The 16,055-nt window shown below is 45.6% G+C and overlaps 1 protein-coding gene and 1 long non-coding RNA gene across 10 annotated transcripts in view; one reads left to right on the top strand and one right to left on the bottom strand.

Moving 5' to 3' along the window:
• Positions 1 to 1,755: 1,755 nt before the first annotated feature.
• The window catches only part of MIA2 (MIA SH3 domain ER export factor 2), a 55,144-nt gene continuing 40,844 nt past the window's right edge, over positions 1,756 to 16,055 (bottom strand). For 7 of the 9 annotated variants that reach the window (XM_083452178.1, XM_083452177.1, XM_083452181.1 and 4 more), the window contains 9 exons: positions 16,013 to 16,048; positions 13,288 to 13,355; positions 12,626 to 12,708; positions 12,112 to 12,243; positions 10,411 to 10,569; positions 9,865 to 9,993; positions 8,972 to 9,045; positions 8,207 to 8,435; positions 1,756 to 2,253 (listed from right to left, as the gene is read on the bottom strand). In XM_083452178.1, the coding sequence (XP_083308304.1) occupies positions 2,090 to 2,253; positions 8,207 to 8,435; positions 8,972 to 9,045; positions 9,865 to 9,993; positions 10,411 to 10,569; positions 12,112 to 12,243; positions 12,626 to 12,708; positions 13,288 to 13,355; positions 16,013 to 16,048 (1,074 nt within the window). In that variant the 3' untranslated portion in view covers positions 1,756 to 2,089. The remainder of the gene's footprint in view (positions 2,254 to 8,206; positions 8,436 to 8,971; positions 9,046 to 9,864; positions 9,994 to 10,410; positions 10,570 to 12,111; positions 12,244 to 12,625; positions 12,709 to 13,287; positions 13,356 to 16,012; positions 16,049 to 16,055) is intronic. The other 2 variants (XR_014514205.1, XM_083452180.1) reach the window with 2 other exon arrangements.
• On the top strand, positions 11,080 to 11,670 carry LOC310683712. Its single transcript, XR_014514503.1, has 2 exons — positions 11,080 to 11,172; positions 11,257 to 11,670. It is a non-coding gene; the product is annotated as an uncharacterized lncRNA (long non-coding RNA).

Genomic DNA, 16,055 nt, shown 5'->3' with positions numbered 1-16,055 from the left:
AGAACTAGTGTTGAGTACTATCTAATCTTTCAAATAGTGGACGAAAAACAGCAATTAAGACTTCAGCATACACCATCCTTTCAACAAAATACAATGTCTTCAGCGTCCATTTAAAAGCCAAGACAGACAGAGCCACTTGCACCTCATAATGAAGAGAACTCTAAAAGTGTGAAATGACCCCAAGGTTCCAGGATAGATTCAGTATTGAAATTGGTTAAAACAATTTATAATCGGAAGAATAGGATCATAACATACATATCTTTGGTGTCAAAAGAGCAGCATACCCAGGTGCATTGTCAGCATATAGGAAATGAAGGTACTACATGCACCTCTCTGGGGAGGGAATTCCACAGGAAATGGGCTGCCATCTGCCAAGCAATGCTACCAAGAGAACCCCCTCATGCAAGAGGATCTGTAGCGAAGGAGGCAGTCTTTCAGGTATTTGGGACCCAAATAGTTTAAGACTTTAAACACTAATGCTATTGGCATCCATCTGTCTCTCAACAATGAGAGCAGTTCCAAGCAGTGGCGTAGCGTGGGTTGTCAGCACCCGGGGCAAGGCAAGTAATTTGCGCCCCCCCCCCCGCTGCACTGTCCCTCCCCCAGATAGTCCCTCGCTCTCTCTCCGCACCGCACGCCTGGCACCCCCCCTCCACAGTGGGCGGCGACCCGGCGGCTCGGATCGGATTCGCACAGCCAGCACTGCAGTGAGAGAGAGTGAGCCAGGTAGGGGCAGAGAGCTGCGAGCGCGCCCCCCCCCAGGTGTTGCGCCCGGTGCGGCCGGCCCCCCCTGCACCCCCCACGCTACGCCACTGGTTCCAAGGGGTGAAGTCAAACTGCAGCGTTAGCAGCACTGAAATGACCTCCCCAGGGCGCAAGGCTGGGCAGTGTGTATGAAGGTCCTGGGCTACGCAAGCGACAAGACCCTCCCTTTGGCTTTGCTGATGTGGTCCAAAAAAACAGAAATAGGTTTGGCCCTAACGTGGCTGCAAAAGTTGATGGAAGGAGGCATACAAAACGCCATCCAACCATCTGGATTTGAGTAGGGTTTACTCCTTAGCCTTTTCTTCACCCAAAGATGTCACACAAGGCAGCAGAAGTTTAGGGTCAGTGTTTTCTCCATGGGTTTACCCTGGCAGGTTGATGAGCCCTATCTGCCCCTCACTTCCCTTTACACTAATGTGGGCACCTTGAATCGCGCCTAGAAGCTAGCAACCAGGGCAGCTTTTGTAGAACATAGCATCACGTTGCAATAATCTGATCTGGAAGAGACCAGAGAATGGAGTAGTGGCCAAGTAATCTCTGTCAAAGGGTCTTAACTGGCAAACCAGCTGAAGCTGGAAAAAGGCACACCTCCTAACCACCAAAGCCATCTGAGTCTTCAGTGACAGTGCTGGATCCAGGAGCACTGCCACCCTCGCTCAAAGGACAGACCTGTTTTTCCCAGGTGAGTGCAACCCCATCTATAACAGGCCACCTCCCTACCTAATACCTGTGAATTCAGATCAATAGAAGTGGCTATGTAGGATGTGTAACTTCTAAAGCAGGGTCTCACAAACTTTGGTCTCCAGCTGTTTTTGGACTACAACTCCCATCATCCCTAGCTAGCAGGACTAGTAATCCAGGATGATGGGAACTCTAGTCCAAAAACAGCTGGAGGCCCAAGTTTGGGAAACCCTGTTCTAAACCCATGTGCTCTACCTTTAGAAAACAAGCAGAGATACTTGTTTCATTGAAGAGTCAAAATACCAACAATTATTAAATCCATTTAATTTTTTTCACATTGCCTTTTGTTACAAGTATTCTCTTCACATGCAATTATTTTCTATGAGACCAAAACAACGGGAGAGTTCTTACATGGTACAATTTTTTACATCTCCTAGATATGCAAATTAAAAATAATTTAGTTACTGCTGTACAATGAAAATCCATTTATTCACAGTTAGACCATTATTTACAGGGCACTCTCCTGAGAATTATCCTATTAAGCTTCAATTTGAGCAATAATACAGTCAGTTAAGTAACAATAGCTACTTAACAGCAAATTACTGAGTTGAGAGGAAAAGGATAGAGCTAGTTCAAAATAGAGTCAAGTTTCTTGTTGTGATTCTTGAGGAGTTGCAGAAGATGCAGTTGACGGGTGTGTTAACTCAGCAGGCATTTCAGTTCTGCTCTCAGGTGGCAGTGGTGGAAAAAACCCAGCCCTTGGAGGCGGGTATTGAGAATAAGGCCTCACAGGAAATGGACCTCTCACTGTTCAAAGAGAAGGATCAAAGCCCGTTTGGGTTAGTATTCAGAATGGAGCTACTTTCTTACAGATTTGACACTGAATACTCACAAACACACACACACATTAAAATCAACACCAGCTGTAACTCATACGCAAGAATAAAGGAAGACATTAGAAAGCTTCTCAACAATACAAGTTCATGATGCCTATAAACATGGAAGATGTTTGCCTCCCATGGTGAAGGCAAATGTTAATAGTTAATACAGTGGTGCCTCGCAAGACGAAATTAATTCGTTGTGAGTTTTTTCGTTCTGCGAGTTTTTTCGTCTTGCGAAGCACCAATGTGTATTGACGGTTTCCCATAGGAATGCATTGGCGGTTTTTAAAAAAAGGCGAAGCAAGTCCATAGGGAAATCTGTCTTGCGAAGCAACTCAGAAAACGAAAAACTCTTTCGTCTTGCGAGTTTTTCATCTTCCGAGGCATTCGTCTTGCGAGGTACCACTGTACTTCAACGCTACCATCTGGCCTGGGGCGGGGCCTGAAGCCTCACAAGGACTGCTTGCTGCTTGCTGCCTGCTGCCCAGGAGGTCTCTCCTGAGTGAGTGCTTGTGGGCCCTGCTCTTGCCACCTACCATCTGGCCTGGGGCGGGGCCTGAAGCCTCATAAGGACTGCTTGCTGCTTGCTGCCTGCTGCCCAGGACTCTCCTGAGTGAGTGCTTGTGGGCCCTGCTCTTGCCACCTACCATCTGGCCTGGGGCGGGGCCTGAAGCCTCACAAAGACTGCTTGCTGCTTGCTGCCTGCTGCCCAGGAGGTCTCTCCTGAGTGAGTGCTTGTGGGCCCTGCTCTTGCCACCTACCATCTGGCCTGGGGCGGGGCCTGAAGCCTCATAAGGACTGCTTGCTGCTTGCTGCCTGCTGCCCAGGAGGACTCTCCTGAGTGAGTGCTTGTGGGCCCTGCTTTTGCCACCTACCATCTGGCCTGGGGCGGGGCCTGAAGCCTCACAAGGACTGCTTGCTGCTTGCTGCCTGCTGCCCAGGAGGACTCTCCTGAGTGAGTGCTTGTGGGCCCTGCTTTTGCCACCTACCATCTGGCCTGGGGCGGGGCCTGAAGCCTCACAAGGACTGCTTGCTGCCTGCTGTCCAGGAGGACTTCCCTGAGTGAGTGCCTGAGGGCCCTGCTCCTTTCTGCCACTTACCACCTGGCCTAGGACGGGGCCTGACGGGCCTCACAAGGACTGCTCCTGCCACCTGCTATCTGGCCCAGGGTGGGGCCTCACAAGGACAGTTGTTGCCTCTGATGCTGCTACTGCCCAGGAGGACCCGGAGGGGCCCAGAGTTCTTTTTAACATGTTTTTAAATCTCCCTTTCCCTTTAGATTTTTATATATGGGGGTGGGATGGATGTTTGGGTGGGCTTGGGAATTTGTTAGTTTTTGACGAATCTGTAATTTTGGCAGTTTTTATTTGTATTGTTTTATTGTTTCTGGGCTGTTTTTGTTTTTTGTACTTATTGTTTTAAGGTTTTATTGTGTTAGGCGGCGGAAGAATAACATTAATTGCCATCAATGGAGGCCACTATGAGGCTTGGGATTCCTACCGTGGAGGGGCGAGGGAGGTATGGCGGTGGGGGCAGATATTATAGGCGAAGGGGATCGAGATATGGATATGCTCGTACCCCTTCCAATCTGCGCCTCATCCCGAGGGACGAGGGTAGGGTGAGCAAGGATTACTCACCTCCGTCACTGGTGTTGTGCAATGCCAGGTCTATAGGCAACAAAACCGCCACCCTGCGAGATTTCTTTATCTCGCAGGGGGTCGACCTGGCTTGTGTGACGGAGACCTGGGTGCGCGAAGGGGCAACAGTTACCTTGCGAGAGATGGCGCCCCCGGGTTTCTCCGTCCTCCACCAGTCGCGGACTGTGGGCCGGGGGGGAGGGGTGGCATTATTAATCCGGGAAGATTGTCCTTTCAGGGCTCTACCATCGCCATCGATCCCCGGCATTGAATGTGTTGGCCTAGTGTGGGGCTCCGAGGAGAGCTTGGCTGTCTGGCTGGTGTACCGGCCACCTAGCGCACCAGCAGCCACCCTGTCAGGCCTATTGGAGGCGGTGGCCGGCTGGGCCTTGGAGTTCCCTAACCTATTGGTATTGGGGGACTTCAACACCCATGCTGATGCCACTCCCTCCTCACAGGCTCTGGACCTGGTGTCTTCCATGGCGACACTAGGGCTCTCCCAGTTTGTTTCGGGCCCCACACATCAAGCAGGTCACACGCTGGATTTGATCTTTGGCGTAGGTATAGATGTGATCATGTCTCCTTCGATGAAGGTACCATGGTCTGATCACTACGCTCTGAAAGCCAGGATTGACTTTCCACCCCCACCCTGCTTAGGTGGCGAGCCAATTTGGGCTCGCCCGCAGAGGCTGATGGACCCTGATAGATTCCGCCAAGCCTTGCGGGACCTTGCTCCCCCTGGCGACTCATTGACTGAGCTTGTTGAGGGCTGGAATATCCAGCTCCTGGCAGCCATCGATGAGATCGCACCTAAGCGCCCTCTGCGACCCCGCAGAAACCGGGCTCCCTGGTTTACCGAGGAGCTCCGGAAAATGAAGCGGGACCTCAGACGGCTAGAGCGAGTATGGCGGGGTGCCCGTGACGGAGCCTCAAGAACATCTTATAGGGCTTTTATGAAAACCTACGAGATGGCGGTGAAGGCTGCTAAGAAGTCTTACTTCTCGGCCTCCATTGCATCCGCTAGCTCCCGCCCGGCGCAATTATTTAGGATAATCAGGTCTTTAACGTCCCTTGAGGGACAGCCAAATTTAAATAACAATTTGACACATAGCTGTGAGGCATTTGCGAGCTTTTTTGCGGAGAAGGTCTTGCTGCTCCGCCATGACCTCCCTGCCAATTTGGATACAATAAAGGAACTGGAGGCCCCTCGACTGTCCTCAGGTCCAGTATTGGACCACTTCAACCGGATATCCCCAGCCGATGTGGACAGACTCCTCCGAGCTGGAAAGCCCACCACCTGTCCTCTTGACCCGTGCCCGTCTTGGCTGATTAGAGCGTGTCCAGACGAGGTGCGGGCCCTCCTGGGGGATATCATCAACTTGTCCCTTGGCACGGGGACATTCCCAGGAGAATTGAAGGAGGCAGTGGTGCGCCCGCTCTTAAAGAAAACATCATTAGATCCTTTAGATCTATCCAATTACCGCCCAGTTTCGAATCTTCCGTTCCTGGGTAAGGTGATTGAGAGAGCGGTTGCTGAACAGCTTGGTGGGTTTCTGGATGAAACATCGGCTCTCGACCCATTCCAGTCCGGCTTCCGCGCTGGTCATGGGACCGAGACGGCTCTGGTTGCCCTAACAGATGATCTTCGTAGACAGCTGGATCGAGGTGGGTCGGGGCTGCTGATTCTTCTAGATCTGTCAGCAGCTTTTGACATGGTCGACCACGAACTTCTGGACCACCGCCTTGCCGACGTGGGGATTCAGGGCACAGCCCTTCAATGGCTGCGCTCGTTTCTCTCTGGTCGGGGACAGAGGGTGGCGCTTAGGGGGGAATTGTCATCGCGCCACTCCTTGGTGTGTGGAGTACCTCAGGGTGCGATACTCTCCCCGATGCTTTTCAACATCTTTATGCGCCCCCTCGCCCAGCTTGTCCGGAGTTTTGGGCTGGGCTGCCATCAGTATGCTGATGACACCCAACTCTATCTGTTGATGGATGGCCATCCTGACTCGGCCCCAGACACACTGACCAGATGTCTGGAAGCTGTGGCTGGATGGCTACGTGGGAGCCGGTTGAAGTTAAATCCTTCGAAGACAGAGGTCCTGTGGCTGGGATGGGACGATATGGGATTGAGGGGGCAACTCCCATCTCTTGCGGGGGTGCAATTAGTGCCAGCACCGTCCGTTAAGAGTTTGGGTGTAATCTTCGACACCTCCCTTTCAATGGAGGCGCAGATTGCAGCTACAACAAAGGCGGCATTTTTCCATCTCCGCCAAGCTAAGCAGTTGGCTCCTTACCTCTCTCGCCCTGACCTAGCCACTGTGATCCACGCGACGGTCACCTCCAGACTGGATTATTGTAACTCGCTCTACGTGGGGCTGCCCTTGAGACTGACCCAGAAACTCCAGCGGGTGCAGAATGCTGCAGCGAGACTCCTTACGGGGTCTTCGCTGCGAGATCACATTCACCCGGTGCTATACCAGCTGCACTGGCTCCCGGTGGAGTACAGGATCAGGTTTAAGGTGCTGGTTTTAACCTTTAAAGCCCTATACGGCCTAGGACCCTCGTACCTATGGGACCGCCTCTCCTGGTATGCCCCACAGAGAAACTTACAGTCTTCAAATAAAAACATCTTGAAGGTCCCAGGCCACAGAGAAGTTAGGCTGGCCTCAACTAGAGCCAGGGCTTTTTCGGCCGTGGCTCCGATCTGGTGGAACACTCTGTCACAAGAGACCAGGGCCCTGCGGGACTTAACATCTTTCCGCAGGGCCTGCAAGACAGAACTGTTCCACCAGGCCTTTGGCCAGGGCACAGCCTGACTCCCTCCATTGGCAATCTTCGCAGCGCTCTGGCCCAATGGTTGCCAGTGGCTTGAATTAATTAATTTTATAATGAATGATTTTAAAGTGTTGTTTGTGCTGTTTTACTGTTGTTAGCCGCCCTGAGCCCGGCTTCGGCTGGGGAGGGCGGGATATAAATAAAATTTATTATTATTATTATTATTATTATTAATGCCCATTGAGGTATCCAGGAGCCTCCATGTGCAAGTGGGACAGAAATTTTCCTTCTACAACAGGATTCTCCTCACCTCTGCAGGCCCCACATGTGCCCAACACTTGCTTTGGAGCATTGAGGGAACTCAGGGAAGGGAGTTGCAGGAGGAGAAAAAGAGGGGAAAGTCCTGTTGTGTAAGGGAAATGCTGCTCATGTGATGTGGGGTTCAACGACTAACTACCTGTTGCCATGGCCAACTTCATAAGGGAAGCTATGGCATCTAGACTGCCTAACTCACGGGCCCCTTTGCCGTGGAAGATTCTGCTAGCACTGGTCTCTTCATCTGACAAGAGAAGTAGAGTAGCACTTGGAGCAGAGAATTTCCAAATTTATTTATTCTACAAAATGTATATCCTGCCCTTCTAACACATCTGCATCATTCAGAGTCGTTTACAATTAACCGGGAATGAAAACCGGCTCGGATACTAGGAGCATTCTAAAATGAAAGTCTACCTTATAGAAATAATTTGTCCAGCAGCAACCATATAATAAAACTGGTTGTTGTTTCAACCCAATGTTTTAATCAATCACCACAAAGCAGTTAGAGGGCCCAAACGGGCTTCACCAGGTAGGGTATTTTAAAACCTGGGTGCAGCCGCTGAGAAAGGCTTGTTAGGTTTTCTAACAATAGCTTACGAGGTAAAGTTTAACCATATCTTCCACTAAAAGTAGCTATTAATTCCCTTAACGCAGCTTTGGGGAAATGTCCATTAAAAGTTATTGAGCACCATCAGCAAGTTAGCAAGACCATTCAGGCATTCACCTCCAACATAAAGAAGAGCTTTCCCCAACCTGATGCCTTCCAGGTATCTAGAGAGGACCAGAGTTGCACACGCTAGCCTCTTCTCCCACCTCTCTACTAGCTGCAGAACTTTACACACTGAGAAGGCCTGGAGGCGGAATCTTCATGTACTCAGCCGATTGCAGGAGATTCCCGTCCACATGGAGGAGTCTATGTGAAGAGTCCTCCTTCCTACCTTCCCACTCCATGAAGCTGATGGGAACAGAGACACTGGGAGCAGGTTTGCTCTCTCGACTAACTTAAGCCCATTAATTTCAGTGGAACTTGGGTGCAATTCACTTGTCCTGGGTTGTGCCTCGAGTTATTGCGGTTTCCAAACGTTTCCCCGTGAAATGCATTTCATTATTTATTTTAGGGAAAAAAATAATGTAAGAGCAGCAAGAACATACTTGGCAGAAGAGGACGTGGCAGACCAGCAAAATCCCTTGGGAAATATTCTCGAGGTCCATATCCGCTAGGAGGCACTGGTGGAAAGGGAGGGCCTCGTCTCATGAAAGGCCCTCTTGGGTCCATTGGCATTAGAGGAGCTCGCAGTAAGGGCAGCGGTGGCGGCACAATTCCAGGCCCATAGCCTCCATTGTCAGGTGCATGAGACTGATCCGAGGCATTGAGCGTATTCTGTGAGGAAAGGGAAGTGGGCAAGTTAAGATTTAGAAAGAAGCTCGAGCCACTTTTTCAAGCCACTGAGAAACTTGTCAAAGCACGTAACCCCGAAAAGAAGCTATGATTTACAAGCTACAAAGAGGGCAGATCAAAGCAGAAGCCCAATCCAAATCAGGAATGTGGGCCAACAGGACTGAGATGGAGCCAAACTCAAAGGCTACAAGTAGGAAATTCATTAAAGCAAGACACAACATCACCCCTGCGCTGAAAAGCTAGTCCACTCATTTCCAACTACTTTTCTTTTCGGTCCTTTCATCTTTCTTTCTTTTGCAGGTTGTAAATAAATTCAGTTGTGAAACTATTATTTTAGCTAACATGTCTTCAGTAACTGAAAATGCCCACAAGGTAATAAATAATGCTGCAGCAAAATACATACTGTGTGAAATCAGTTTAAAGAACTGTCAAATTCAGCAGGAACTTGGCAAACCTTTTTCGCACCAAATGGGATTCAGTAAGAAATTGATCTTCTCAGTCTTTTGTCTGTTACTTACACTGTCATTGGGATGATCTCTTATTCCATTTCCACTTAAGTCTGTTCCTGAGTTATTCTCAGATGCTTGTCCATCTGGAAGTGGGGGGAAATACCCAACAAGCACTTTAACATTAAGTAGTCCCAAAACAGTTTTCCTCCAAAGAACAGATGGGTGTGGAAACGTATGTTTTTGCACATTTACTAAACAGAGGTGTTGACTGTATTGACACTTTTGTGCACTTCAAAACACAAAACGAATAGTGCCATTCCCACTCACAACCAGTTTGAACTATTGTTTTTCCTGCTGAAGTTAAATAAATGACAAGGCTGCTGCATAGATTTACTAGACGATCATTTCAGGGAAGAAAATTTATCTTTTCAAAACAACCAGTGTGTAAACACCAAAGGCATTGTTTAAACGCTATGCTGGTTGTAGAGAACAAGGTCTGTTTCAAAGTCTAAATCAATGTTTTACTGATCTAGGGTCAAATGTCTTAGATGAAAGGCTTTTTGCTTTCAGCATGAATTCAGGTTATTCCTTCCCACATGTGACCACAGATGCTGAATGGAGATAAAGTAATGATGTGACTTATGGTAAGCAAAGCACAGCAGTCCAGTTAACATAGAGAAAGTGCAGAAGTTTCTGAAACTTTATTGCTGCTTTTTTTTTTGGTATCACAAACATGGATTACAGCTTGGTATTACAAACAGCAAAGAACATTAATTTCAAAATACCAAAGTCATTACTGGCATTCTTTGATACGCTACAAACAAGAGAACAGAAAGTGCTCTGAGTTTTTGGATTCCAAGCTCTTTGGGCTTTAGTTCTGAGCAGAAAAGGATTATTTACTGCTGCAGCCAAATTTGGTAATGAACTCCTTTATTTGGGCACTAAAAGAACGCAGTTCCTACCTGCTTTATCAAATGAAGGCATGCTATAACTTCTTAGTTCTGCTGGTCCTGAAAGTCTTCCTGAGTTTGGATGACTGGAATAAAATCTTTCTGGTCTTCGAGGAAGAGATTGCTCATTATACAGCTGACCTACCATTCAATAAAAAAAGTGCAATTTATTCAGTAGATTTTATTAGAATTACTCAATGATGGCTTATCAACAACTTATATTCCTTGTGTTATGGAATATGCAAACTAAAGGACATGGGGCGATAGCTACCTAAACCTAGTAGCTGACGGAAATCTCACATCTATCCCATTTATCAAGGTCGATCAACTATACAATATGGTCTTGGAATCTTTAAGCAGTTATCAGACTCATATATATCATATGTATGCTGCTATCCCTTAGGTACACCATCAAACACTTGAACCTAAAAAGCCCTGGCACTGATCCCTCCAGAGGTCATAGCACGGTTCAAAACAAAAGGGAGCTCAGCAGTATTTCATTTTGTAATTGCCATTAAAACAGAAAATGTCCGAGAATGATGGGCTGTGTTTAGTTACCTGCAGGCGGGGGCATTATCCTGTGATCTCTATCCCATGGAGGTGACAAAGATCCCGTGTCAGAAGGTGGTCTGTGGGGATCAGATAACCTGTCAGAATGCAACTCTCCTCTTTCATTACTAACTTCATACATGCCGGCATTCCCCGGTCCTCTTGATCCTAATTGAACAAGTTACAATGGATTCAGTCACTTGAGACATCCGTCATTGCAGTTTCCACCGAGTACCAAACCACGAGATCCCAACACATTGAAAGGTGGTAGAATAACACACGTGGCTCCCTTGGTGAATTTCAGTCTTGCGCTCTTTTTTCCAGGAGGGGTGCAACTGTTCAGTCAGTCAGAAGTACAGTAAATACTCAAACAGCTGCTTTGAAAGAGGGGGGAAGGAACCCTGAAACAAAGTCTACATTATATTCTGATTCCTCTCACTGGGCAAAGGGAGGAAAAAGAACGTTAAAAGGCTTTTCATCAACCTCATCAGCATTGGCAACGTCTTGGCAGAGATTCCTCCTCCCTCAGAACCCAATTCTCCTTCCCCTTCCCCAAGCAATTTGATCAAACCCATCAAATGCAATATTCTCCCCTCCCTTAAATCTCTAATATTTAAAGTAAGAAGACAGCTGAAAAAGATTAGAGAATTTCCCCCAATTTAGAAGAATAAATGAGAAAACACGCTTTAAACCAGTAGGGCAGTATTTTGAACTACTGTACATCAAAGCGTTTTCATTTCTAATTATTCAAGATGTTGAGAAGTTTTTAAGGTTTGACTCACTCTCTGGCTCATAAGTACTGATTTATGTTGGTCTATCATTTCTAATTATTCAAGATGTTGAGAAGTTTTTAAGGTTTGACTCACTCTCTGGCTCATAAGTACTGATTTATGTTGGTCTATCACCTATTTTGTTATACTTGTACTGGCTCTGAATTTATCTGAGTATAGTTGCACTTTCAAGTCAGCAAATTGACATATTTCCTCCATCCTCTCCAACAAAAGCCAGAACAAAAAGAAACAGCTCCTGAGATTATTCACCACATGCTGTCAATACATATCAGTTAAAAACAAAACTCTTTTGTTTTTTTCTGTTGAGATCAACAGCCTAAAATACAAATAGACTCAAATATTCTTGCTACAATGATATAAAAGGCCTACTCTTTCAAACTCCCTTTCTTGAATCTGAAAGATGGCACTGGCTTCACTTTTAGTAGCTAGATGGATGAGCAGTGTTGGTTTAAAAAATTAAGAGTAAAGTAGGTGTTTTTTTAAAGCTTTTATTCTGTTTTTGTTTTGCGTTGGGCACCCATCTAATGTAATGAGTTGCATAAACTAGGGGAAATAGACTGTTCCACAAATGGATGGACAGCACTAGTGGAACATAGATAGTTTCATGATATTCACAAAAAGCACTAGTAGGTGCTGTTAAGAATCCTTCCATGAGGAGAATACACCTTTCACATGTAAAAGAGCATTTTTAGATCCAACACACTGGTTTTTGGAACGTAAAAGTCATAATGGTACTGTATACTTCTGCTTCCTGACCTATATATATGCTAGAGTGCATTTATATGGATAATTTAAGCTTACTCTTAACCGGGTTCTTTTTAGTATACTTTTACAGATAGATCCATTACCAAGAAAGGAGGGATAGACTAAGAGGAGAGAGAATCCATGAAAGTTAAGTTTTCAAATTTAAGAATTGTACCTCTTCCTCCTCCACCACCTGGAAGCACAGGTGAAAATCTTAAGGGGCCCTCCAATAAGGTTGGAGGGGAAAGAAAAGCTCTTGTTTCAGATGAAGGTCTGCCCATTGGTGAGGGTCCATATGGGGAGTGCTCTGGAACAGTTAAAACAAAATACTAAAATTCACAGGTTAGAGTTAATGGGCTGACATATAGTTCATTTCTCACCTAGGTTTAAAACTAATTTGGGACAAAAGAAAAGTCAACCTCCTGATTTCATTATCAGTCATGGAATTTTTAAAAAAAGTCATTTTAAATAATGCTCATTTATTTAGAGTCATTTTTCAAATGCTCTACAGATTGTTAATAGGAACAAAAATTACAATGGGAATCAAAATACTATATGCTGTTGCTGCTACAGGTCAATGAAATAAAAATGATCCCTGCATGAATAAAGACCAGCTATGCTTTTATACATAAATGAAGTCATGATCTTTTTACACTTCAACAAGATGCACATTTTTAAAAGTACTGTACCTCTGCCAAATGCCCTAACTGGCATTTCAAGAGCATAAGGATCCTTTTCCAAACGATCCAATTTAAATTCTGCTTCTGTTAATCTACAGGAAAGAAGAACATGTTAATAAACTAACTTCTTCCCTATTTTTTTCTAGAAACCAACTTATCAACTGATGAAAAAGGTAAAAATCAGTTAATGAAATAGATTACAGGCATTAATTGCTAAATCAGAAAGTTAAATCCTGAGTTTTGGAGTACACTGTCATTACAGTCATACCTCTGGTTACAGATGCTTCAGGTTGCGCGTTTGTGGGTTGCGCACTGCACCAAACCTGGAAGTACCGGAACGGGTTGCTTCTGGGTTGCAGCGCTCATGCATGCGCATAAGCGCTAAATCACGCATTGTGCATAAGCGCCAAATTGCAACCCGCGCATGCACAGACGCGGCACTGCGGGTTGCGAAAGTGCCTCCCACACGAATCACGTTCGCAACCCGAGCGTCCACTGTAATGTGCTGATGACACACATCAGCCTGTGCATATGTATCATTCCCCCCCCCCCCAGAAAACCCACATAACTGATCACTGGTGTCACATGGTAACTGCACAACAGCACATTATTCAGTGACAACAGTACGTCAACAAAATCAAGTTCTTCAGTATGTACATTTTTATGCTTACTTTTGTCTACTGTATGCATTTTCTTCTCTTATATCATTGAGGTGCCTTTCAGCTGCCCGCGCTGCCAGCTTTAAAAATAAAAGTTCTTGTTAAATACTGCTATTCCTTAAAGCACAAGAAATATTTCCAGTTGAAAGTTCACACATTGTTATCTCCTATCCTAGAACAGTAGTCTATTGGAAAGCCTATGAAACAGCTTAAATGACGCTAAAAGTACCCCTCCCCTGTTGTGAGCAAAGACCATAATGCAAGACTGCTGATTTCAATGCAGTTTGCAGCTGCTAGACCACTGTGACTCCATCATGGGTCTGGGTTTAAGTAAGCCTGCTTTTAAATATCCTGATCTTTCTTATTCACTAGCGATTTGACCCAATGAGTACTAACAGACAAAGAAGCTATGGAATACTGATGGCGTTCTCTTGCCCATAAAAGTTGGAGATTAATTAGCATGCTCCTTAGATTGAGTAGCTACTAAAATGTCACCCTCTCTGACACCCACAACTTACACAGAGACGGTGCTGTTGAGCTGGTGAAAACAAACTATGAGTAGCCAACATGTTGCCCTCCATGTGGAAGTCTATAATATCCATCAGCCCATCAGTATGGCCAACAGGGCTGGGATGATGGGCAGTGTAGAAGAAGAGTTTGGATTTGATATCCGGCTTTATCACTACCCGAAGGAGTCTCAAAGCGGCTAACATTCTCCTTTCCCTTCCTCCCCCACAACAAACACTCTGTGAGGTGAGTGGGGCTAAGAGACTTCAGAGAAGTGTGACTAGCCCAAGGTCACCCAGCAGCTGCATGTGGAGGAGCGGGAAAGCGAACCCGGTTCACCAGATTACAAGTCTACTGTTCTTAACCACTACACCACACTGGCTCTCTGTGTAGTCTAACAACATCTAGAAGTAAAATAACAAAATTCCTTCCAGTAGCACCTTAGAGACCAACTAAGTTTGTTATCAGTATGAGCTTTTGTGTGCATGCACACTTCTTCAGATACCAACAGTTGTGCATGCACACGAAAGCTCATACCAATGACAAACTTAGTTGGTCTCTAAGGTGCTACTGGAAGGAATTTTGTTATTTTGTTTCGACTACAGCAGACCAACACGGCTACCTACCTGTAACTAGAACATCTAGAAGCATGATGTTAGCTACTCCAAATCTAGCAGGATTAGTACAGATCAAACTAATGGCAGGAATTCAAGGTTGCGCTCTTCTGATCGTTCCATCAGGGCAAGCAGTTTGGCTTGCCAGATGGAACGGTCCCCAGGAACCATTCCAGTTCTCCGACCTGCCACCCAAGCCAGTTTGAAGGGGTGCGGAGTCTCTGTGCAGGGGCTTCACTAACTGAATCCCACCCAATGGTTGTTGAGCAAGCCCTCAATCCTAGCTGGGACATTTTCCCTTCCCATCTGTTTTAGAGGTCCATGCCAATTCAAGCTCTGGAGGAAGCTTTCATATGGATAAGCCTTGGATTCCGTTTGTGTGAATCTCTTCATAAAATTGGAGTGCCTTAGAACGGGAAAGAGAGGGGTGGGGTTTATTTTTTGTCTTGTGTAAAAGATGGGTTTTGCAATCACATTTTGTTCTCCATTACTGCGATGTTATCAGAGGACTGTTTTATTCTTAGATAAGAGCCGCAAAAACAGCCAAAGTATTTATTAAAATGGCATTGAAACAAGGCCAGGAGAGTGTTGCAAACATTTTAAAATTGGCATTGGGTTTGGAAGGATTTATTTTTACAAGAAGGGATTTACTGTTACTATAAAAAAAGATTCCATAAGACATTGAGGAAACTGGGCACAGCATCCATGGGCTCATATTGATATAGTCTTTTCCTGTCCTAAGCTTGTACTTTTTGAGGTAACTTAGATTTATCCAGTGATTTTTTTCTGGGAGGACGAAGGGGTATGCATACCCCTAAACATTTTGTGAATCTTTGTAATTGTGACCATTTACTGTATTTATTTTCCCCGATTTGAACAATAAAATGGAGATTTTCTTGAGTCAAAATGAGAGTACCCCTAAACATTTTTTAAAGGAAAAATGCACTGGTTTTACCCCACCAATTTTTTACTGGTACTAATGAAAAGGAGTATTTTTATGGTCCTACAATTCTGAACCAAGGGGCATAGGAAGCTTTTCCCCCTTTCTCCATTGTTCCTCTGCCCTGAAAAAGTTCTTTCTGAAGTGCATTGCAAAGTGGCTTTTCTCCAAACACAACTTGAACTGCCACAAATTCTGCCACTGAACAGCACACAGAGCCCTGCAGCTAATCCTACAACTGAGCAATAGCACCAGACTTTATCAGAGGAGATAGAATACACTTATTTAAAGAGAGCAAGTTTAAAAGGCCCTATAAAATATAATTTAAAAATCGGGAGCTGGTGGTCAGTAAATGAAAAAGATAACAAACGGGGTGGGGTAGCAGCATCCAGGTGCACATCGGGATTTATAGCAGCTCACAGAAAACCTTCAAAACAACTTTTGTCAATTTACCCAGCATAATGGCTAAACGTGGGGAGTTCAAAGGAGCAGTCTAACAGTTGTTTTGGGACAGCTGCAGAGCAAGGGGCAAATGAGTGTATTAGAAAGATCCAGGTGAATCTCTCAAAGGCAGCATACAAATATTTTAAAATAAAGTAATAAAAATGCCTTTGCCCCTTTTGAAAGCATCACACTTTTCAGAAAGGCTGGCAAGTTTTTAGCATTTGCAACTTACCCAGTTATCATGAGCTTTCTGCTCATGGGACTTAACCTGTTAA

Source organism: Podarcis tiliguerta, assembly GCF_965153285.1.
Source record: "Podarcis tiliguerta genome assembly, chromosome: 1".
Classification (NCBI taxonomy): Eukaryota; Metazoa; Chordata; class Lepidosauria; order Squamata; family Lacertidae; genus Podarcis; species Podarcis tiliguerta.
The sequence above is the reverse complement of the archived record's forward strand: the minus strand, read 5'-3'. Positions and strand labels throughout refer to the sequence as shown.